The sequence below is a fragment of the Oncorhynchus masou genome, chromosome 1 (assembly GCF_036934945.1).
Source record: "Oncorhynchus masou masou isolate Uvic2021 chromosome 1, UVic_Omas_1.1, whole genome shotgun sequence".
NCBI classification, from domain to species: domain Eukaryota; kingdom Metazoa; phylum Chordata; class Actinopteri; order Salmoniformes; family Salmonidae; genus Oncorhynchus; species Oncorhynchus masou.
Window position 1 is genome coordinate 69,484,904 of NC_088212.1, and position 23,657 is coordinate 69,508,560.

Consider the following 23,657-nt stretch of genomic DNA (forward strand, 5'->3'; position numbering starts at 1 on the left):
CGCTGTACTGCAGTGCCAGCTGTGCCATCAGAGACTCTGGGTTCGTGCCCAGGCTCTGTCGTAACCGGCCGCGACCGGGTGGTCCGTGGGGCAACACACAATTGGCCTAGCGTCGTCCGGGTTAGGGAGGGCTTGGCTGGTAGGGATGTCCTTGTCTCATCGCGCACCAGCGACTCCTGTGGTGGGCCGGGCGCAGTGCGCGCTAACCAAGGTTTCCAGGTGCACAGTGTTTCCTCCGACACATTGGTGCGGCTGGCTTCTGGGTTGGATGCGCGCTGTGTTAAGAAGCAGTGCGGCTTGGTTGGGTTGTGTATCGGAGGACGCATGACTTTCAACCTTCGTCTCTCCCGAGCCCGTACGGGAGTTGTAGCGATGAGACAAGATAGTAGCTACTAAAAACAATTGGATACCACGAAATTGGGGAGAAAAAGGGGTAAAATTCAACAAAACTAAAAAAAAAAAAATCCCCAAAAAAGTAATGCGCGTAACAATATCCACAATTCCAAAATACACGTAACACAAACAATCTTACACAAAGACATGATGGGGAACAGAGGAATAAATACATATGGATTGATTGGGGAATGAAAACAGGTGTGCAGGGAACAAGACAAAACAAATGGATACATGAAAAATGGAGTGGCGATGGCTAGAAAGCCGGTTACGTCGACCACCGAACGCCACCCGAACAAGGAGAGGAGCCGACTTCGGCAGAAGTCGTAACAAGAACACAGCCTTGCTCCCACTCACTTACTTCCCCTCCTTCCCTCAGAGCTTGTCTGCTGTTTCATGTCCAATGCTATGTGGCTGCATTGTACATAGCTCAACAACCACAACAACCAACACTGAATCCAGCAAACACTCTGTGCTTTAGCTTCCTCTCTCTTTCTCCTTTCCTTCCCTGTCCCCCCCCCCCCCCCCGACTTCCTCCCCCTCTGCATCCAATCCTGAATACAGGAAGTCTGATGGCTGTCTCTACACAGGACATTCTACAGAGGAGCTTGGGCCAGGAATATAAAACCATCTGTGTGTGCAAGTGTACACATATGAGTATGACTGTGTGAAAGAGTGTAAAACTGCCAATCTTCCTCCAGCTCATATATTCAAGGCATTTGTTAGATTGCATGTGTGTCCACTGTGTCATACGCATTACACACACACTACAAAATGTTCTAGTTGAAGTACTTTGGAAAAGAGAGTACAATAACAGTCTAAACAAGCAAGACACCAGCCACATGTACAGTCACCATGAACAGAGCCTCTCCAAGAAAAGAGCGTACCGTAATAAGCATTACAGCCACCCCACAGGGTAGGTGTCTTAGCTATGATAAGACAGTAACACAAAATGATTAAAGGCTAAACTTGATCTTACTAGCGAAGGCCAAACCTAAATTAACACAAAGATTCAGTAAATGAGCTGAGGCGAGGCTAAAACTCCACATGCCTGTAGATGAAACTGACATGACGACTCAGCAGCAGCCGACCTTTTACACAGAACACTCAGACCACTTACTACCAATTGCTATCCCAAACAGTGTCAGTTACCCTTACTCTATCCTGCATCTTTATGGTTGGGTGTTTCTGTGAGAGAGTAAGTGGTTGGCAGAGAGAGAGGGAGAGAAGGACAGATGGACAGATAAACTAAAATAATCTTAATTTGAAGCCTATTTAATATAATGTACACATGCAACCTCTACCATCACCATGGAACTGTCCAAGTGATTTTTGGTCTAAGATTGTGAAATCCTTAGACCATGCTGAATTCCAAGCGTCCAGTTTAATCCTTAATCCAACCCGGATGCTGAGAGGATTAGTTTAGGTTAGTCAAGGTCAGGTTTAGTTTGGATAGAGGTGTGGTTTGGGTAACAAATCTGATAAATGAAGGCTGTCTTTATTACATTTTTGGATTATTTTTTTACCAGCCAACACATTCACTAACATAGACATACATAAACACACATACACAAAACACAGCAGTCCCCATATGCACTTCTCATCTCAGACATGAACCTCCAAACACACACATGCCGAAACGCAATCCCTGCCAGTGCCACCCCTTGATCCAGGTGTAGACTGCAGTAGATCTATATTTGTGATGTTTATGTTTTTCTGTGTGTGTACCCCTTTCTTCACCAGTGTTAGTGAGCAGTTGATGGGATCATTAGCTATTATTAATCCTCTCCACAGGCGGCTCGCACACAAAGGACAGATTGTAAGAATTAACCCACGAGGCTGAGTTTCCATAGAGCTGTTCCCACACACTCAGCAGGCCAGAACATGAGCAGCAGGGCACTCTCTCACACACAAACACACGAAGCCATACTCTATGGACTTTATGCAAACGCAGGACGGTCAAGAAATATTGGATGGTTTGCATAAAGTCCACAGAGTATGGCTTCGTGTGCGACAGAGTGGCCTGCTGTTCATGCACTGGCCAGCAAGACTTACTTCACTATAATTTTGTAAGATTTACAAGGCCTTCTTGTGAACGATCTCCCTAAAAAGGGTTAGAATTACAGTAATAATGTAGTCAGTGAAGAGATTCATATATTTATTTTTTACCTTTATTTAACTAGGCAAGTCAGTTAAGAACAAATTCTTATTTTCCATGACGGCCTTGAACAGTAGGTTAACTGCTTGTTCAGGGGTAGAACGAGAGATTTTTACCTTGGCAGCTCAGGGGATTCAACCTTCCAGTTGCTAGTCCAACGCTGTAACCACTAGGCTACCTGCCACCCAAGAGATTCATTAATTCAATGAAACCATGAGGTCATCATTGAGAGACAGTGGCCTTTCACTGTTGTGCATGTGGAACTTTGTCATAAATTCATTCAAACTATCCTCCACTGCACAAGCAGTGAGTTACATTCAGGGTAGGGGTGATGGGGACTGGTCACCTGCATGAATAAACGATTTAACACAGATTATAAAGGAAGGACCATGTGGATAGATGCAGATAAACCCATCGACAGATTGACAGACACCTAGTGGTGTGAAAAAAAAAGAGATTGAGGATAATCCTTTAATCTCTAAAGACACAGACATAAATGGAAGACAGGCCATGGCGAACAACTCCAAAACAGCGCACTTGCGCAGCGTTTAGGATGCTCCACTAAGTTGGAACATGGCCTCAAAGTTTTCCACCCGGTAAACTCGAGATCCTGGACTCAGTGATTGTGGATGTTTTCGCCTCTGGGTCACCAAAAAAGAAAATAAGAATGTATTGTCGGTCACGTTACCGGTGATAACCACAGCGTGACATCTTCTCCCCAACCCCAAATCTCCATCCACCCCGTAACGTCCAACCTGGCAACATTTTCCAACCCCCCAATGTCCGGTAGAATGAAAAGAAGAAGAAGAAAATGACTTGGCTCTTTCAATTTGAACAAAACCAAGCCTAGTTAAAAACGTTTAGTAGCCTACCAGAACATTTTTTTATGCGCAATCTGTCACTTTGCCACATAGCACGAGAGTTTGAGAAAGCCGTAAATAACACTGTAAACTGTAAATTACACTATGAATGCAAACCCCCGGTTTAGAAAAGAGGAGGGAAATTATTCTTACAAGTTGCTGTTGTTACGTACATGTCCAAAGGATCCGATTGTTTCATTCGCCGCTATTCCGACCGGAGAACGAGATTCCGATGTTTCGATGTGAGAATATAAAGGTAGGCCTATCCAATTTCAGCATGGGCGCTGTCCTTACTCCGACTCCCAACAAATTTTTCACTTTGTCACTGTCACTCTCGCTCATCCTCCCCTCCCCTCCCCTCCCCCTCTTCTCCTGGCGACGCCACGGGGCTACACCCCCCCCCTAGTAAGGGGTGTGGCGTTCGGTGTAAACGGAAAAAGCGCGTCTGTTTCTGACGACAAGAATCCCGTTATATATCGGGAATAGGAAGGGGAGGTGAAAATAAGTTTTTCATAAACATCGACGTTTCAGGATTTTCTTGCAGTGTTCTGGCGCCATCAAGCGTCGCACATACCCATCTGCACTTGGGGCCAATAGAAACAGCTTCTCGCACATATTTCTTTCCGTCTCTTTTCTCAATTCAATTCAAGGGGCTTTATTGGCATGGGAAACAAGTGTTTACATTGCCAAAGCAAGTGAGGTACATAATATACAAAAGTGAAATAAACAATAAAAATGAACAGTAAACATTACACATACAGAAGTTAAAAAACAATAAAGACATTACAAATGTCATATCATATATATATATTAAAAGCGCAGAGAGCATCATGAAGAACAAGGAACACACCAGGCAGGTCCGAGATACTGTTGTGAAGAAGTTTAAAGCCGGATTTGGATACAAAAAGATTTCCCAAGCTTTAAACATCCCAAGGAGCACTGTGCAAGCGATAATATTGAAATGGAAGGAGTATCAGACCACTGCAAATCTACCAAGACCTGGCCGTCCCTCTAAACTTTCAGCTCATACAAGGAGAAGACTGATCAGAGATGCAGCCAAGAGGCCCATGATCACTCTGGATGAACTGCAGAGATCTAGAGCTGAGGTGGGAGACTCTGTCCATAGGACAACAATCAGTCGTATATTGCACAAATCTGGCCTTTATGGAAGTGGCAAGAAGAAAGCCATTTCTTAAAGATATCCATAAAAAGTGTCATTTAAAGTTTGCCACAAGCCACCTGGGAGACACACCAAACATGTGGAAGAAGGTGCTCTGGTCAGATGAAACCAAAATTGAACTTTTTGGCAACAATACAAAACGTTATGTTTGGCGTAAAAGCAACACAGCTCATCACAATGAACACACCATCCCCACTGTCAAACATGGTGGTGGCAGCATCATGGTTTGGGCCTGCTTTTCTTCAGCAGGGACAGGGAAGATCGTTCAAATTGATGGGAAGATGGATGGAGCCAAATACAGGACCATTCTGGAAGAAAACATGATGGAGTCTGCAAAAGACCTGAGACTGGGACGGAGATTTGTCTTCCAACAAGACAATGATCCAAAACATAAAGCAAAATCTACAATGGAATGGTTCAAAAATAAACATATCCAGGTGTTAGAATGGCCAAGTCAAAGTCCAGACCTGAATCCAATCGAGAATCTGTGGAAAGAACTGAAAACTGCTGTTCAACAATGCTCTCCATCCAACCTCACTGAGCTCGAGCTGTTTTGCAAGGAGGAATGGGAAAAAATTTCAGTCTCTCGATGTGCAAAACTGATAGAGACATACCCCAAGCGACTTACAGCTGTAATCGCAGCAAAAGGTGGCGCTACAAAGTATTAACTTAAGGGGGCTTAATAATTTTGCACGCCCAATTTTTCAGTTTTTGATTTGTTAAAAAAGTTTGAAATATCCAATAAATGTCGTTCCACTTCATGATTGTGTCCCACTTGTTGTTGATTCTTCACAAAAAAATACAGTTTTATATCTTTATGTTTGAAGCCTGAAATGTGGCAAAAGGTCGCAAAGTTCAAGGGGGCCGAATACTTTCGCAAGGCACTGTATATATATATATATATATATACACACACACACACATACACACAGTGTTGTAAGAATGTACAAATGGTTAAAGTACACAAGGGAAATTTCTCTCTCACACACACACAGAAACACAATGTTTAATACAAGGTTGTATGGGCCATGTGTGGAGGCTATAGCCTTAATGTGTGTCTGCGCATTAAGGCACTACCTATTTTCCTTCTCAAGTACAGTGAGCGCCTGGGTTTTGTAAGCGTTTTGTGCAGGGAGGGGTTGAGAGGTCAGCCAGTCTCTCTGAATGTGGGTTTAGTTCTTCCTTTACTGAATTATTCAAAAGGTCTGAAAATACCCTTCCACAGCATAAACTAGGACACTAAAGTTTGATGTTTCCATGACAACATTATGTGGTCTCTGGTGCTAAATATAGAACCGTTTCACAGATTTTTTTTCTTACACCAACACGGTGGTTCACACAGAGATCCTATTAAATTACTAGAAGGGCTATGTCATAAACCCTCAAAGTTCCAGAAAGGTGTGAACATGGCAGCTATATTGGTCAGGGAGAAATCCAAACCAGTCTGTCTAATAGGAATGAATGGCAATAAAGGTATAATCAGAGGTTTACTTATGCAGGAAAATAAAAGGCATATAAACAATTAACCTATAACAGCACAGAGGTTGAAGAGGTAGCCTAACATCTTTATGGAACACCTAACATTTTAGACATCATCCCTAAATATTTATTTTCTCAGAAGAACTGCTATGGGAGGAGGATGGAATATATGCAGAGGGAGTAAGAACCACATAACTTTGAAAATGAACAGGATTTCTCTGCTCCCCCCTTTCATGGAACTTAAAGGTTCTCTCCGTCTTATAATAAATCTGCAGCCAAACTTTTTTTTATCATAGCCAGCAGCCTCACAGGGAGTCCCCACCGTGGAAGTGTCCTGACCTAGAAACTGTTCCATCAGGGAGGGACCCTCTGTTATACAGAGGGGTCGTAAGAGATGCACAAGTCTAGATGTGACAAGAGCATGTTGGCTAGTCTGTGTTGTTTAGCTCCATCTGGCCTCCATACACAGTCTTCCACCATGTTGCTCACATCACAAACGTCAACTCCTGACAGATGAAGGGGGTCAACAACTATCTAGGCATGTGAGCGGGGAACTGGTTTGGAATTGGGCCATGATATCTACTCATTAAGATCAGTGTACTGACCCCGAGCACTCAGGGGTACACAAGTACAGTGTTTCACAATCAACACCAGAAACCCGAAAGAAATGGGCACATACAGATACACAGTTTAATTAATAAAAGCTCTTTAATAAAGTATTATCCTGTGATCAAAACAATACAAAAAGTAAAACGCATATCATGAACTTCTACAACACCTAACTGGAACAGTGCACATAATTGTACTTACAATCATTACAACCCTGACCAAAGGTTCTTTGTTATAAACTGTATTATTTCATAGCTTAAACATTAACGACACACTCACTGACACAGCGCCAACCACTGCTGACAATAACACAGTACAGCAGTGCTCACTAACCTGGCATACCCAGGAGTTTCTGTGCACTGCACCTCCAGTGAACTTAATGAAATGCACCTTCACACACTCCTCCTTGAGGGTACTCCAACATAATAAAAACACAGCAGGACTCACACCACATACAGTCAAAGTCAGCATTTTAAATACAGTTGGCTAAAAATCTCATGAGTGAACTTTCATCCCGAAGGATCATCTTCCTCCGATTGCTTTCATCTGAAGAGAGATACAGAAAAACATTCAGACTGGTGTAGAGGTGTAAATTAGTTCAGTAGATAACCTGAACAGGTAGCGGTGTAAGGATGAGTGGTCTAACCAGTTGGAAGGGACAGGTTTCTTGTCAAACCTGCTGTGGGGGATTAAGAGAAAGTAATGACTAATGTCAACTAAAAGATGTTGGACCCCACTTGTTAAGTGGTGGTTGTGGGGTGAGGGAGGTTCCAGGTTTCTGTGGTCATCTGACGGTTTTCTCAACTGGAGCTTGTGGATAGAGTGGAGGTTGTGTGTGTGGGGGTATTCTGACCTGCAGGTCAAGGGGTTGCTCCAGTGACCCTCCCAGCTTCTGCAGTGCTGCACTAAGGCCTGCCCTCAGAGCCCTGTAGTCTGGCTGGTCAGAGTACTGCAGAGCCATCACCTGAGACAGGTACACCTGCAGCGCACCTGATACATAGTACATACAGATGCATTATATCCCACGCACACACAAAACATATTACGCTGCATACAAAAACTAATCACTAGAAAACTGGACTTACTCGAGACTTTCTTCTGTCCGAAGCAGTGACTCAGGAGACCTGGAACGTCCTCCATGTATCTGGACCATTACAGTGAAGGGTGAAGTTTGGCCACTCACTCAAGGCTTTACCATTTCATAAATACAGAATAACATTATCACAATGGCTTTGTTGCCATAGTGGGAACCTCAGCTCTCACCTCTCCTTCTCCGTGGCAACGCGGGCTGGTGTGTGTGTGAGGGAGGTCCAGGGCAGTGCCCCTGTGTACCAGCGCAGCATGCAGTAGCCCAAAGCCTGCAGGTCACTACGGCGAGACGGACCTAGGAGGTACGATCACACACAAACACTTATGGTTGGTTAGAGGCAACTTGTACCTCCTCCACAGTATCTGAAGGACTGCAGATGATTGACAGGCTGTAAGATGACTCACCTGCTCCCTTGTGAGACTCCAGGCTTATAAAATCTATGGCTCCTTCATGTGGTGTTCGGCTGCCCTCACGGTACTCCACATGCCGGCCACCAGGAGAGTACCGGAAAGCATGGCAGTACCCTGCAAGGTATACCTACATACATGCATGCAGGAGTAAGAGCATAGCAGGGGGGTCTGGCAGCTACACAAACACACAACTATACAAACGCACTCTAACCTGTGTTTGTTGTGCTGGGCTGATGTAGATGTTTTCAGCATGGATATCTGCGTGAACATACTCATTTTCATGGATGAACTCCAACACATCCAACTGGAAGAGGAGGGAGAAAGGCAGAGTCAAACAGGAAGCACATCAGATAGGGAATCCTATTTTTGAAGTCATATCAGGGCCTCTATATGAGCCCGAGAGATCACTCACTACTCTGCAGGCCAGCTGAAGGACCACTTTCTCAGACAGGAGCCCCTCCCCCTCATCCATGAAAGACTGAAGAGTTTGGCCCATGCTGGAGAAAATCAAAAACCTGAAACAAAAACACAAATCAAATCTTATTTGTCACATGCACCGAATATACTTATTGTAGACCTTACAGTGAAATGCTTACTTACAAGCCCATAACCAACAATACTTTAAGGTGTTAAGTAAAAAATATAAAATTAAAATAATTCAACAGCAGCAGTAAAATAAGCGAGGCTACATACAGGGGGTACAGGTACAGAGTCAACAGAGAGAACAGTCTAGCAGTAACAGAGAGAACAGTCTATGATTACACATTCAAAACACACATATCCCCACCATATGTACAAGCAGGCAGCAAACACATCTCAGTGTACGCACACACACACACCTGTAAGAGTCTGCATGGAGACCAAATCCAACACAGGTAGGAATCCCAAGGAAGTCCATCTTGGCGTGCTTTATCCACTTGTCCACTAGGGGGAGACAGCATCACAGCAGTTGGAAAGGCTCATTAGTAACTAACAGAGGCTCTACAATGGGCTTCCACCACCAGTAGTCTAATCAGTCATAAATAAACCAAACAATTCCTTCTACTCTATACCTCAGCTTACACAACTTACATTGCTACCTCTAGGTACCCATCTGAGTTGCCCATTCACATGACAGTTTGCAGCTTTGCATTAATATAAGCATGTTCCTGCCAAGTAGTACCCTACTTGAAAGTACTACTTAAGTCGTTTTTTGGGGTATCTGCACTTCACTATTCATATTTTTGACTACTTTTACTTCAATACATTCCTAAAAGAAAATTATGAACTTTTTGCTCCGTACATTTTATTTGACACCGAAAAGCACTCGTTACATTTTTAATGCTTAGCAGGACAGGAAAATGGTCTAATTCACACACTTATCAAGTGAACATCCCTGGTCATCCCTACTGCCTCTGATCTGGCGGACTCACTAAACACATGCTTCGTTTGTAAATGATGTCTGAGTTTTGGAGCGTGCCCCTGGTTATCCGTAAATAATAAATTATCCCGTCTGGTTTGCTTAATGAAAGGAATTAGAAATTATTCATACTTCAATTTGATAGTTAAGTATATTTTAGCAAATCCATTTACTATTGATACTTAAGTATATTTAAAACCAAATACTTTTAGACTTTTACTTGGTGACTTTCACTTGAGTCTATGACAATTGGGTACTTTTTCCACCACTGCCTATGGGGTAAACATCAGTGATCTGCAAGCCCTCTCTGTGACCTGCTTATGAAAGGATATTGTAACAATCTTGGCTTTGTATTCTTTTTAGTTTCTGTCAAATGTGTTACTGTACGGCCAGACCGACTTAAATGTGTTGATAGCTATGGTAAGAGAATGGGTAATAAAGTCAGGGGTCCGTTTAGAGCTGAAGTCAAGCTGAGGGCTGGCCAGGTATACGAAGGCAGATCTTGACACTCACCAGATGAGGGCTTGGCAGCTCTCTGGAGGAAGTTCTGCTCATTAAACATCTTCCCGTCCTTAGCCCCCTGCAGAAGAACAGACATCAGTATTCACCACATAACACGCAAAGCAACACTGTAGCCAACATAATCATTCTATATTAGAGAACACCGTCTGTGCAGTTACACTCACTAGTTTGAGGATGTGCTTGCAGTCACTGGAATTGGCACCTGGCCCATTCTGCAGGACTGGGGAGAGATTGAATATAAGAACAAAAAAAATAAGTGTCTGATTAAATCAGCCTGGTCCATGTTTGACACTCCTGTGTGAAACTATTCTTCAATCCTGGTCCTCGGGGTCCCACAGGGTGTTGCAGATGTTTGTTCCAGCCTAGTACTAACACACCTGAATCAGTGAATAGTCAACTAATCATCAAGATTTGTTGGTGCTAGCCTGGAACAAGAGCCTATACACCTTGAAGGTACCCTGGACCAGAACTGAAGAGTGCAGTGTGACATCTCACCTCCATAGAACATCTCTGCATCGCTCTGACTCAACAGTTTCACAAGCCTCCATTTCCTGCCAGTTGTGTCACAAAGCTCCTCCCCTTCCTGCAGTGGCTCCACAGCACATGCTCGCTTGGCCTTCTTCGCCTTCCCCTTGACTACACACACACAGGAACATGCATATACACGCACACATACGAGGGAGGAAAAAAAAGGACCAAAACCATGAGGACAGGCTGTTGGGAGTCATTTGTTTTATTAGTTGTAAGTGGCTGTAGTTTAGACTCACCAGTGGAGGGGGACCTGGGGAGAGGTGAAGAGCCAGGAGAGGAGGCCAGCTCCACAGACGGTTCCTTTTTTATCTGTTCCACTTTTGGGGTGACAGCACGTCGTTTTCGTGGAGACATCACAGATTTGTGGCTTTGATCTGCTGATAGGGAGGACACACGTTTTCCATTTAAAAAAATGTTTTTAAAGCATCAATGAGACAATTACATTTCCAAAGCCAGTCAATGGCTACGATCATTACCTTTCCTTCATTACCACTGATGATAATCATACTGCCACCGTCCCCTTACCTGTAGTACGTTTCGGGGAGGCAGTGACAGGAGGACTGGCTATACTACTAGGAGTTTCATCGTTCCGGGACACGGGGACTGAGTTACGGGTCCTACGCAGTGGGGGACGGGTCGACACTGGACTGGGGGTGGCACAGACGAGACCTGTAAACAAATGAGAGATGTGACAAGAGCATCTTTCCATCTCCAGAAAAAGCCTTTCGGTTACTAGTCCAACACTCTAACCACTAGGCTACCCTGCCGCCCCATTACCTTCTGTGTCCCAGCCAGTCAGTTGTCCTGTGCTTGGAGTAGGACTGCTTGCATTTGCAGTCATGGTTACACCATCAGTGACATGAAGCAGAGAGACTCCAGAGGAAGCAGCCTCCACAGGTCCAGAGGGGTCCACAACACACTGCAACTTGTCCCCACAGGAGGGGCAGAACCGGAATCCAGGCTGTAGTTTGGTGCCACACTGGGGACAGAAGTGGAAAAGCATCCTGGAAACACAAAATTAGTTTTTCAGACAGACAAGATCATGCTGTTTAACATACTGAGCCAGAAACTTTAGCTACAAAAGGTTTTGACCATGATTGATGACTGTCCTTAAAATGTTCAAAAGCTCACAATGTAGCTAATAACATTGTTTTGTTTACATTTTGGCTTAACTCTCAAAGCTATCACAACGTTGATAGCTACGTTAGTTAACTAACATTACAGAACGATGTCTAATGAGATGTTCTAGCTATAGCTAGATATTGTACACATTTCCCCTTTGACTTTATTTGGTCTGATCTTGTCGAAAAACACAAGGTGACATTCTTTACCATACAAATATACATAGAAAACCAAGCTAAATGCTCACGCTAAACCTAGCTAAATGCTCACGCTAGCTATCTCAACGGTGTTATTAGCAAAACAAGTTTAGACAGTTGCCATCTGTCTCCTATCGCTAGCTAGCGAAATAAATTGGTCTAGCTTCAGCTTTTTCTGCTCTGGTACCTTGCTCTTTGCAATCACGGGGACCTAAATTTGTCAGTAAAGATACATCCACCGGGTTCTTATTTCTAGCACATTGCAGAGCTGGAGATCCAGGGAGAGAGATTTTTTTAAAACGAAGTTGCTGTGTGAGCCAGTAGACAAAGGAAAAGTGGTGGAGACCGGAAGCAGGTGTGTTTTATTTTATTTTATTTTATTCATAATACAAAAATAAACTTACATTGCTACATCAAACATGTCTAGCAAACCAATCACCGGTATTAACAATACTCAAACATACAAAAAATATCAATAAAATAATACAAAAAATAAACAATTTAAGTGCAATTATATTCTCTCTGAAAATATCTTATTATAATGATTCATGAAGATGTTATTCTTGTTGTTATTCACTGGGGTTAATGTTTTAATAAGATAATTAAATTCAATCAGAAAAATTTGTAATTTGGGTATAGAAGTTTGGAATTTATGTTTGTGTATAAAGTATTTGACAACAAGAATTTAAAAAAAATAACAATAATTTCAGTGGTTTTGTTATCATTGCAATAGTAACATATTATATCTTTCATGTCAAAAATATAGGCAGTGTTCATAATGGTAAATAAGTACTTTGCAAGGTTTCCCCAAAATTCTGACACAAATTTACATTCAAAGAACAAGTGAGACAGATTCTCACCTTTTTCACAGAAAACGCAGATATCATCAATAGCCACAAATGTGGAAATCATAGAATTACATGGATATATCTTGTGTAAAATTTTGAAGTGCACTTCCTTAACTTTGTTTGGTATACAGTATTTGTAAGGCATTAACCATGCATTTTTCCAGACAATGTCAGGAATCAGCATGTTCCAAAAAAGCTTTCCTCTCGGTGTGTGTTAGTTTTGTGAATGAAGAATTTGTCTTATATATTTATTACAACAAGATCTCTCAAGTAAGCCCACGCTTCTAGACCGCCTTCAGCTCTTTTGTTAGAAAGGACAGATTTTTTTATTTTGTGAGACTTATTTTTCCAGATGAATTCAAGAAAGATCTTATTGATCTCTTCACAAGTAGCTGGATTTACACATAATGATAATGAGGGGTACACAAAACTGCCTTGGACAGAAGTACTCTCCCAAGTATAGAAAGATCTCTTTGTAGCTAATTAGTAAATATATTTTTAATTCTCTTAATTTTAGGAGAGAAATTCAAATGTTGTCTGAGTAAGTGTTTCTTTGACAGATGTATTCCTAAATATTTAACACAGTCCTTTACAGGAATATTTTGTATTTCATTATCATCAGAGTCAAATAAACATAAGATTTCACATTTAGAAACATTCAGCATTAATCCTGATGCATTAGAAAATGCAGTTATAGCATTAAGGGCATGTGCGACCTGGTCATTGTCTCTTAAGAAAAGAGTAGTATCATCAGCCAGTTAGGAAATTTGATTTCTTTGTTAAAAATGGTTAAGCCATACAAATTTGCATTATTCAGAATATCTAGAGATAGAAGTTCCACAACCAAAATGAATACAAATGGCGGAATTGGGCCTCACTTATGTTGACACTAAATATTTTGGAATAATTAAGGTTTAGTAGCACAGAACTATTTATATATTTGTAAAACATGCAAATTACTTTTATAAAATGTTCACCAAATCCAAAAAGTTTAAGAGACCTAAAGATAAATTAATGTTCAATTGTGTCAAAGGCTTTACAGAAGTCCAGAAATAGGACAACCGCATCTGAGTCTATTGCATCTGAATAATCTATAAGGTCTATAAGGTCCAAGACTAAACGAATGTTAGAGGTTATGTGGCGGCCCTTCATAAATCCTGTTGAGTCTGCTCCAGAAACGGTCATGCATGTACATGTATTTACCTGGAGTGCCTGAGGGTGCGCTGTTAGTAATTACGACGCGATCATCTGTACTTGCACTTGATCCATGAAATCAGATTTTATTTATTTCTTTAAAAAAATGTAACTAGGCAAGTCAGTTAAGAACAAATTCATATTTACAATGACGGCCTACAGTGAGTTAACCGCCTTGTTCGGGGGCAGAATGACAGGGGTGACAGGGGGAATGACAGGGGGCAGAATGACAGATTTTTACCTTGTCAGCTAAGGGAATCGATCCAGCAACCTTTCGGTTACTAGTCCAACGGTCTTGGTTACCTGCAGCCCCAGATGAACATAGTTCTTTTACCTGCCTCAGTGTGCTAATATATTACATGTTGTCACTAGTTAAAAAGTAATACAAAGAAAAGCTCAACATTACAAAACAAATGACACCACCAACTACTCTGAACCTAGAGGAAAATCTAGCCGAAAATTGGGAGTGTGGATCCATAAATTAAACCTTTATATCCCAGCTATATCATCTATCATCATATATCATCAGCTGTCAGAGCAGCTTACCGATCACTGTACTGTACACAGCCAATCTGTAAATAGCACACACAACTACCTCATCCCCATATTGTTACTTATGCTCTTGCTCTTTTGCACCCCAGTATCTCTACTTGCACATCTATCACTCCAGTGTTAATGCTAAATTGTCATTCTTTCACCTCATGGCTTATTTACTGCCATACCTCCCTACTCTTCTACATTTGCACACACTGTACATCGATTTTTCTATTGTGTTATTGACTGTATGTTTGTTTATGTGTAACACTGTGTTGTTGTTATTGTCGCACTGCTTTGTTTTATCTTGGCCAGGTCGCAGTTGTAAATGTCAACTTGTTCTCAACTGGCCTACCTGGTTAAATAAATGTGAAATAAAAATAAAGAAAATAAAAGCTAGTGGCATCTCAGAGAAATCCGAAAAAGTGAAGTGTGCCACATTCCTGCACGTAGCCGGAATACGTTTGATTTTGACGATGATGTAGATGACTTGGATGTATTAAAGTAGCTTTTCCCCGAACGTACTGTGAGACAAATCGGAAGTACCCGAGGCATATCTTGTAATCTATTGTCTGTGAGAGACTTGAAAACGCTGAAAGTGTGTGCCGATTCCATGCAAAAATCCAACTGCAAGGTAGTGACGTATTCTGGCCACCAGCTAGAGCCAAAAGGCAAGAAACTCCAATGTCAATACAAAGACAGTGTTCAAACTGGAATTTCAAGTGACATAAGATGCACCTGCAATACTTGGAAGATCAGCTTGTCTGCAAATCGGCTTAATAAAGAGTATATTCAAGCTTGAACAAAAGGACAGAGACTAACATTTGGAGTTTATATGAAGATTTATTCACAGGACTTGGATGTGTTGCAGGAGTTCATCACATGCAAAAAGACCCAGAAGTCACACCAGAAAAGTGCATGTAGCACAAAAAAAACATGAAAAGGAACTGAACTGCATGGAAAACATGGATGGCAAACTGAGCCTACTGAATGGGTAAACAGCTTGGTGACAATCGTGAAGCCAAACAAAATATGGGTATGCATTGACCCACAGGATCTCAACAAAACCATCAAGAGAGAACACTATCCTTTACGTACCATTGAAGAGGTAGTTGCTAAAATGCCTAACGCCAAGGTATTTTCAGTAGTTGATGCAAACCAAGGATTCTGGCAAATCCGGATGAAGAGAGCTCCCGACTCTTCACGTTCGATACGCCGTTCATTCAAGATACTGCTGTTCGGAATCGCGTCTGCTCCAGAGGTGTCCCAGAGGTGCCTCGCACAGCATTTGGAAAGTGTTGTAAACATCATGGATGACATTCTTGTCTGGTGTGATGACACATAGCAGCACGGCCAGAGACTGAGACAGCTACTGGACAGCAAGAGAAGCATCAACTTGAAACTGAATAAGGACAAGTGCAAACTCAGAATGACAGAAATTCACTACATTGCACGTGTTAAACAATGAAGGCCTGAAACCAGACTCCGAAAAGGTCAGACCAATACAATAAATGCCAGAGGACAAAGCAGCACTTCAGTGGTTCATGGGAATATTGCAGTATCTCAAAGTTCATCCCAAATCTCTCAGAATGTGCAGTCTGCAACACACACAAAAACAACAACCAAAGAGAGTCACTCATGTCATGCAATCCCAGAGAGAACTTGGGCCAAAGTTGGAGTGGACTTCTTCCATTAGACAGTTGGTGAGTCCAGAAATGTCAAAGTTCTTTGCCAGCTGGGAGTTCAAACATGTCACGTCGAACCCGAGATTTCCACAGTCAAAACGGCCAAGCTGAGAGAGCAGTTCAGACTGTGAAGAACCTGTTGAAAAAAGCACGAGACAGCAACAGATATCCTTACATAGCTCTCTTTGAGTACAGAAACACACCCCTGGATGGAGTAGGTTTCTCACTTGCATAACAACTAATGGGAAGAAGGCTGAAGACAAAGATTCCGACATCAAAGAGATTTTTAAAGCCAGAACTATCTAGTGAGAGAAAGAGAACTGCAGGTTTTCAGTGAATTTATGTTAAATGCGCTAAACCTAGCTAAATGCTCACGATAGCTATATCAACTGTGTTATTAGCAAAACAAGTTTAGACAGCTGCCATCTGTCTCCTATCGCTAGCTAGCGAAATAAATTGGTCTAGCTTCAGCTAGAAGCTTCAGCTTCTGCTCTGGTACCTTGCTCTTTGCAATCACGGGGACCTAAATTTGTCAATAAAGATACATCCACGGGTTTCTTATTTCTAGCACATTGCAGAGCTGGAGATCCAGGGAGAGAGATTAAAAAAGAAAATTCTCTGCGACATGAGAGATCAAATTAAGATATTATACCTGTAGTTGAAATAATTTAAGTTATGCTGACCTTTGACCTGTCCACAACATTATTTACACTAATAACAAATGGTTCTAAGGGTTATTTGGCTTGTAACCATAGTGGATCCCTTTTCGGTGCTATGTAGAACCTTCTTCTTTTTTTTACATAAAAAATAAATAAAAATAAATGTAATATTTTATTTTTGCATTTTCCAATTAAGAACATTCAAAACAAAAGTGAAAGGATATTAGACAACGATAGGACAAAGTGACAGTAACAGACGAGCGTAACAAAAAATAATTCTAATTAAAATTATATAATACAAACATACAATAAGAAAAAAATAATAATGAGACATTGGATCACCTGCCGTAGGCTACATATTATACATTACCTGTGAAACATTATGTGAGGATTATATATAGATTCAATCAATGAGATGTGTTTATGAAGGTTCTATAAACAACCATGGTCGAAATAGCACAAAAAAGGGTTCCACTATGGCAACAACCCTTTTTGGGGCCATAAAGAACCTTTATGGAACCTTTATGGTTCTTTATGGAGAATGGTTCTATACATCCTTCCTCAATCTCAAAGGTTCTTTGTAGATACTTTTGAAGACCCAGGTTTGTTTTTAATTCTGGTTAGCCATATTATATTGTAAAAATTCCATAACTGATATTCTTGTGTTAATTTATAAATTGAATCAGGTGCGCTAGCTCTGGAACTGCTGGGGGGGGAGACAACCGTTCTCAATTGACAAAAGGCCATACGTGAGTCTTTCACAAGACACGGTCACTGGTCATATACTGTATAGTGGCATAACACTACACATTAGATAAACTGGAATGACACTCAGTCATGTTTGCACAAAAAGAGCTGTGAGGAAACCACGCCTCAAAATATTCAAATGAGCCGCAGCCCAGCGACAATCTATTTATCACTAAAAGAGCAAAGAACCCCTTTGTGAACTGAAAGAACCATTGAAAAGCTAAAATGGTTCTTGGAGTTATGGTTCAACATAAAACCATCACCCTTCCCAAATAACCCTTGAGGAACCCTCTTTTCTTAGTGTGCAAGTGAATCTATAGTCCACAAGATGCTGCAGGCCACCTGGAGAAAAACAACAATTATTGATAAATGTTATACCCGTGGCACACCAGGTATAATTAAAACATTTTTTTTTAAATCTGCTGTTGGGCCCTATATATATACAGTGCCTTGCGAAAGTATTCGGCCCCCTTGAACTTTGCAACCTTTTGCCACATTTCAGGCTTCAAACATAAAGATATAAAACTGTATTTTTTTGTGAAGAATCAACAACAAGTTGGACACAATCATGAAGTGGAACGACATTTATTGGATATTTCAAACTTTTTTAACAAATCAAAAACTGAAAAATTGGGCGTGCAAAATTATTCAGCCCCTTTACTTTCAGTGCAGCAAACTCTCTCCAGAAGTTCAGTGAGGATCTCTGAATGATCCAATGTTGACCTAAATGACTAATGATGATAAATACAATCCACCTGTGTGTAATCAAGTCTCCATATAAATGCACCTGCACTGTGATAGTCTCAGAGGTCCGTTAAAAGCGCAGAGAACATCATGAAGAACAAGGAACACACCAGGCAGGTCCGAGATACTGTTGTGAAGAAGTTTAAAGCCGGATTTGGATACAAAAAGATTTCCCAAGCTTTAAACATCCCAAGGAGCACTGTGCAAGTGATAATATTGAAATGGAAGGAGTATCAGACCACTGCAAATCTACCAAGACCTGGCCGTCCCTCTAAACTTTCAGCTCATACAAGGAGAAGACTGATCAGAGATGCAGCCAAGAGGCCCATGATCACTCTGGATGAACTGCAGAGATCTACAGCTGAGGTGGGAGACTCTGTCCATAGGACAACAATCAGTCGTATATTGTACAAATCTGGCCTTTATGGAAGTGGCAAGAAGAAAGCCATTTCTTAAAGATATCCATAAAAAGTGTTGTTTAAAGTTTGCCACAAGCCACACCAAACATGTGGAAGAAGGTGCTCTGGTCAGATGAAACCAAAATTGAACTTTTTGGCAACAATGCAAAACGTTATGTTTGGCGTAAAAGCAACACAGCTCATCACAATGAACACACCATCCCCACTGTCAAACATGGTGGTGGCAGCATCATGGTTTGGGCCTGCTTTTCTTCAGCAGGGACAGGGAAGATCGTTCAAATTGATGGGAAGATGGATGGAGCCAAATACAGGACCATTCTGGAAGAAAACATGATGGAGTCTGCAAAAGACCTGAGACTGGGACGGAGATTTGTCTTCCAACAAGACAATGATCCAAAACATAAAGCAAAATCTACAATGGAATAGTTCAAAAATAAACATATCCAGGTGTTAGAATGGCCAAGTCAAAGTCCAGACCTGAATCCAATCGAGAATCTGTGGAAAGAACTGAAAACTGATGTTCACAAATGCTCTCCATCCAACCTCTCTGAGCTCGAGCTGTTTTGCAAGGAGGAATGGGAAAAAATGTCAGTCTCTCGATGTAGAGACATACCCCAAGCGACTTACAGCTGTAATCGCAGCAAAAGGTGGCGCTACAAAGTATTAACTTAAGGGGGCTGAATAATTTTGCACGCCCAATTTTTCAGTTTTTGATTTGTTAAAAAATTTGAAATATCCAATAAATGTCGTTCCACTTCATGATTGTGTCCCACTTGTTGTTGATTCTTCACAAACAAATACAGTTTTATATCTTTATGTTTGAAGCCTGAAATGTGGCAAAAGGTCGCAAAGTTCAAGGGGGCTGAATACTTTCGCAAGGCACTGTATATATATGTTATTATTTTTGTTATTATTTTTGTTGCCTCCGGCCCCCCACGGGCCTGGGCCCTAGCGAAGAACCCTTTTGAGTGTACATACAGCATATCAGATATACGCAACCTCTACCTTCCAATACATATCAGCACCAAACGACTGTCAACTCCAACCAAATCCAACAACCCACGGATATCAATACAAAACTCCTCTCAATTATATACGATAACAAGAACATCTCAACACAGCATTCATCTGTACATCTCAAACTAAGCATATAATACATTTACAACTACTCACTCTTCATGAAGAATTTCTCAATAAATATTGGTGTAAGTAATATACAGACCTATGTATCTGAGTAGGAGATGGAGTTGTCACTGGTACAGTAAGTGCATTAGTGTACATGTAAGTATCAGTATGAGGGTGTTTATGCATCTCTCCCTAGATCTCATTCAACATGGCAGAGATTTTGAACCCTGAACTCGAGGTGAACCTGCCCCCCAACCTTCTCTCAGGGCTAAAGCGTAGACACACCCCTGACATACACACCCCTGACATGGTTAAGTTCATCTTCTCTGTGCTTAAAACCTCACCAAATTGGGTGAGTTACCATGCACTCCCAAGTTGCACATCACATGGCTAAAACATCTTAAACTTTTGTCAGGAATAATGTGTGTGTCTGTGTGTAGACCGTAGAGAGACAACTTGGTAAGATTCTCTTTGGTATTGAAGTTGAGAACATAACCATCTCTCACCTGTCAACACCATTCAACATGACCTTCAAACACAAATCTGAACTACAGGTAGCTACTGTCAAAATCAACTTACCAGTGGTAAGATTTAAACAAGCTGCTTACACTGTCATTTCCTTTTCTTCAGGAAAAAGAGAATACAACGTGTCTACCACAACCGGAGTCGTAAATATGGACTGCATATATTTGCATAACTAATGAGCAATTGTGTATCAAATCAATAAATATGGGCTATTGCTTCGATTTGATACAGCATGATATAAAGCAGAATGACTTATTCAAGAATGACTCGGTTGATCTGTTGTATACGAACGTCTGTTTCTTATTGTTGAAGGAGGTGAATGGGTCACTGATGGCTGCCACACCCTGAGGCTCACTAACCAGACCATCTGTAGCTGTGACCACTTCTCCTTTTTTGCCCTCATGGTGAGATGATCCTACTTTTCATATTACTTTCCAGATGATATCTTAGTGTTTGCCATTTCCTTTCCTGACATCTATTCATGGGCAACATTTGCATATTTCCAGACTCAAAAAGTCAGCTCGTTACCATAGTGCCCATGAGAGGAATAGTCAATGCATTGAGGTTGTGTTCCAATATCCATGCCCGCTTCTTGTTTAGTACGCACAGCCAAAATAATATACAAATGGTGTGCAGATATCCTTAGGGTACTCAAATCCTTATAAAAGTTATGTGCAGCATGATGTCACTGCTCCCACAGATCCCTGATGTGAAGCTGAGTGAGGTCCATGCCAGGACGCTGAGTGTGCTCACTTGTGTGGGCGGAGCCATCTCTGTGTTCTTCTGCACCATCACCTTACTGACACACTGTCTTCAGCATTCGTGAGTGACACCTATCAAGCAAACACACACTTTTTAAATACTTCAATTGAACCCACAAATCACATTACAGTCGAGAAGGATTCAAACATCTAATAGGTTATAGATACAGTATATGGACACTTATGGGTACAGAATGCACATTCTTCTCCATACAGCCCTGCTGCCCATGACAGCTGACACAGAGCAGTACCTCGCTAGCTGCTTTGTCCTACGCAGGTCTGCAATCTGAAGCCCACATACTGTCAGCCTATGTACATTTAAAAAAAAAAACATTTTAATGGCAGAGGCTCCCAAATATCAGCATTACAAGTCAAAAGAGCAACTGTATACAAGAAAACATCAAACCAGCCTCCTCTGACAAGTGTGTTTGTGAATAAGCACTAATGGTGGTACTGTCTGTCTCACCTCACTAGCTATCAGGTCAATGAGGCGGTCATGTTTAGCTATTTATAAATCCTTGTATGAACGGTAACCAACCACACACACAATCTTTCTCTCTTTCAGACGGAAATCTACTGACCATGCCATGCTGGTTCATCTCCAGTTGGTGGCATCTCTGTTGTTACTCAACATGCTGCTCTTGACCAGTGTGGGTTTGGCCTTTGTGGGCCCTGCATCTATGACCTCTGGCCTGTGTCCTGCTGTGGCCGCCCTTCTGCACTACTCACTGCTCTGCTGCTTCACCTGGATGGGCCTGGAGGCTCTGCATCTGTACAGGCTGCTGGTCCTGGTCTACAACACCTACATGAGACACTACCTGCTGAAGCTGAGCCTGCTGGGCTGGGGTAAGAACAGCACTGTCAAAACAGATACCACAGTTAAACAGTCAACAACAGTTAACATGTACAGACCAGCAGTAAACTGACAATCAAAAGTCTCAAATCTGTCTCCTCTCATGTGTTCCTGCTTTGGTTGTATCCATAGTCGCCGCTGTCAGTACAGATTTCTATGGGCTGAATAACAGAATGTGAGTTTATTAAGAAAACACATCATATTGGTGCATTGCATACCAGCCCTTAGAAGGACTTTCTCCCTGATACACAGGTGCTGGATCAAAGACTCTGGTGTGCAGTACGGCTCTGTTGTGGCTTACCTGATAGTGGTCCTGCTCTTCAATAGCACCATCTTTGCCATCGTCATCACAACGATGCTCAAGCTGCGCTCTGTCACGTCGCCGCAGGGGAAGAGGCAGAGCCGCAACATCATCTGCAGCGTTCTTGGGTTGACCTGCATCCTGGGCCTCACCTGGGTGGTGGGCTTCTTCTCCATGGGCTACACCAACTATGTCATCCTCCTCATCTTTACCATCCTCAACTCACTGCAGGGTAAACTCTCATCCTTATCGGAGGGAGCCAACGACATACTTTATTTTCTATCTTTCCATAAGAGTGAGAAAACAAGCAAGTAACATAGGGGTGAAAGATATCCTGTACATACAATCTAACATCGCAATTTTACATTTCTAACACTGCAGATAGCAATAATGTACTGCTGAGCTCCACAGACAAGTGTGGCTGTTCTACACAGTATATTTCTTTCTGAACATTCAGCAATGTTGCGTTCTCCGGATACACCTCTGCTCTGCTAGTTTATGACACTGCTTCCTGTTTTCCACAGGGTTCTTCCTGTTCCTATGGCTCTGCGTTAAGAGACTGCGGAGGGCAGAGCAGAGTTCCATGACAACTGGACAGAGCTCAAGCACCCACATTCTCTCCGTTGGAAGCGAGGTCTGGCCCTCTTCTGGAAGAACAAGGCAGTCCGAGTGCAAGAGGGAGCAATTGCTGACAATACAGCTAAGTTCTGACCAAAAGCTGACTTTAGTTTGTGATGCTTTAGCTCACTGAGATGAAAGGAAATCCACAAATGGAAATGAAGTACCGTGAAGGAATTGTTTTGCTTCCGTCCCATACAGTACATCACATACTTAAATAAATAAATGTTAAAGCAGATAATTCTTAAGAAAGAACGTGTTGTACTCCTATCGTTTAATTTCTTCCTGTTAAAATGAGATTTGTTGTTTTATATGCCATGATTTATATGCCACCTTTCACCTAAAGCCTTCTATTATTATTATTCTGGGATGGAAAGGGGAGTTGGAACTGTTCTCAGAGATGAAACGTAAGTGAATTGTAATGATTGTAAACTAATTCTGTAATAAATATACATATACAGTACCAGTCAAAAGTTGACACTGTCATGACGTTGGCCTGGGGGATGGGTTTATGACAGTCATAAATACCTCTTCCCCCCTTTATCCTCTCTCTAACCTACTGAGGTTACATTTAAAAAACCCTTGGTTAACATAGAGATTCTGGTAACATCAGAATGTGGGGGGAAATGAACTATATTCTGGTAATCCGAACAATTGAACATATGCGGTGGTACTTAATGAATATGATGACAGT

At 41.8% G+C, this 23,657-nt stretch overlaps 3 protein-coding genes across 8 annotated transcripts in view; 1 reads left to right on the forward strand and 2 right to left on the reverse strand.

Annotated features, from left to right (window-relative positions):
* Nucleotides 1–3,782, reverse strand: part of LOC135549541 (transcriptional repressor CTCF-like) — a 33,019-nt gene extending 29,237 nt beyond the window's left edge. For 4 of the 5 annotated variants that reach the window (XM_064979672.1, XM_064979655.1, XM_064979664.1 and 1 more), the window contains exon 1: nt 3,565–3,782. The gene's annotated coding sequence lies outside the window, so the exon portion shown is untranslated. The remainder of the gene's footprint in view (nt 1–3,564) is intronic. The other variant, XM_064979646.1, reaches the window with a different exon arrangement.
* Nucleotides 3,783–6,759: 2,977 nt separating this feature from the next.
* On the reverse strand, nt 6,760–12,288 carry vrk3 (VRK serine/threonine kinase 3). 2 transcript variants are annotated; one of them, XM_064979694.1, is made up of 15 exons: nt 12,138–12,288; nt 11,409–11,635; nt 11,157–11,300; nt 10,868–11,005; nt 10,596–10,736; nt 10,265–10,320; nt 10,092–10,158; nt 9,019–9,103; nt 8,592–8,694; nt 8,391–8,483; nt 8,174–8,306; nt 7,943–8,063; nt 7,765–7,823; nt 7,533–7,669; nt 6,760–7,225 (listed from the first exon to the last, which is right to left on the reverse strand). In XM_064979694.1, exons 2-15 carry the CDS (start codon nt 11,632–11,634, stop codon nt 7,202–7,204), a joined length of 1,527 nt encoding a protein of 508 aa, XP_064835766.1. In that variant the 5' UTR covers nt 11,635; nt 12,138–12,288; the 3' UTR covers nt 6,760–7,201. The 2 variants fall into 2 exon arrangements, with proteins under 2 accessions (XP_064835766.1, XP_064835757.1); XM_064979685.1 differs by having other exon boundaries at nt 10,868–11,008.
* A 9,867-nt stretch (nt 12,289–22,155) lies between these two features.
* LOC135542323 (adhesion G-protein coupled receptor G2-like) lies at nt 22,156–23,056 on the forward strand. The gene is made up of 3 exons (XM_064969244.1): nt 22,156–22,219; nt 22,297–22,577; nt 22,902–23,056. Coding segments are annotated over exons 1-3 (438 nt in total). The 5' UTR covers nt 22,156–22,217.
* The last annotated feature ends 601 nt before the right edge of the window (nt 23,057–23,657 follow it).

Bases quoted from the DNA above. Each gene is read 5' to 3' on its own strand.
- vrk3 (XM_064979685.1), bottom strand. From the start codon at position 11,634: ATGCTTTTCCACTTCTGTCCCCAGTGTGGCACCAAACTACAGCCTGGA. The intron at 10,321-10,595 runs GTGAGATGTCAC...ATCTCTCCCCAG, and splicing joins TGCAGAGATGTTCTATGGAG to TCCTGCAGAATGGGCCAGGT. The intron at 9,104-10,091 runs GTGAGTGTCAAG...GTCTCCCCCTAG, and splicing joins AGCTGCCAAGCCCTCATCTG to TGGACAAGTGGATAAAGCAC.
- LOC135542323 (XM_064969244.1), top strand. The intron at 22,578-22,901 runs GTAAACTCTCAT...CTCTGCGTTAAG, and splicing joins CATCCTCAACTCACTGCAGG to AGACTGCGGAGGGCAGAGCA.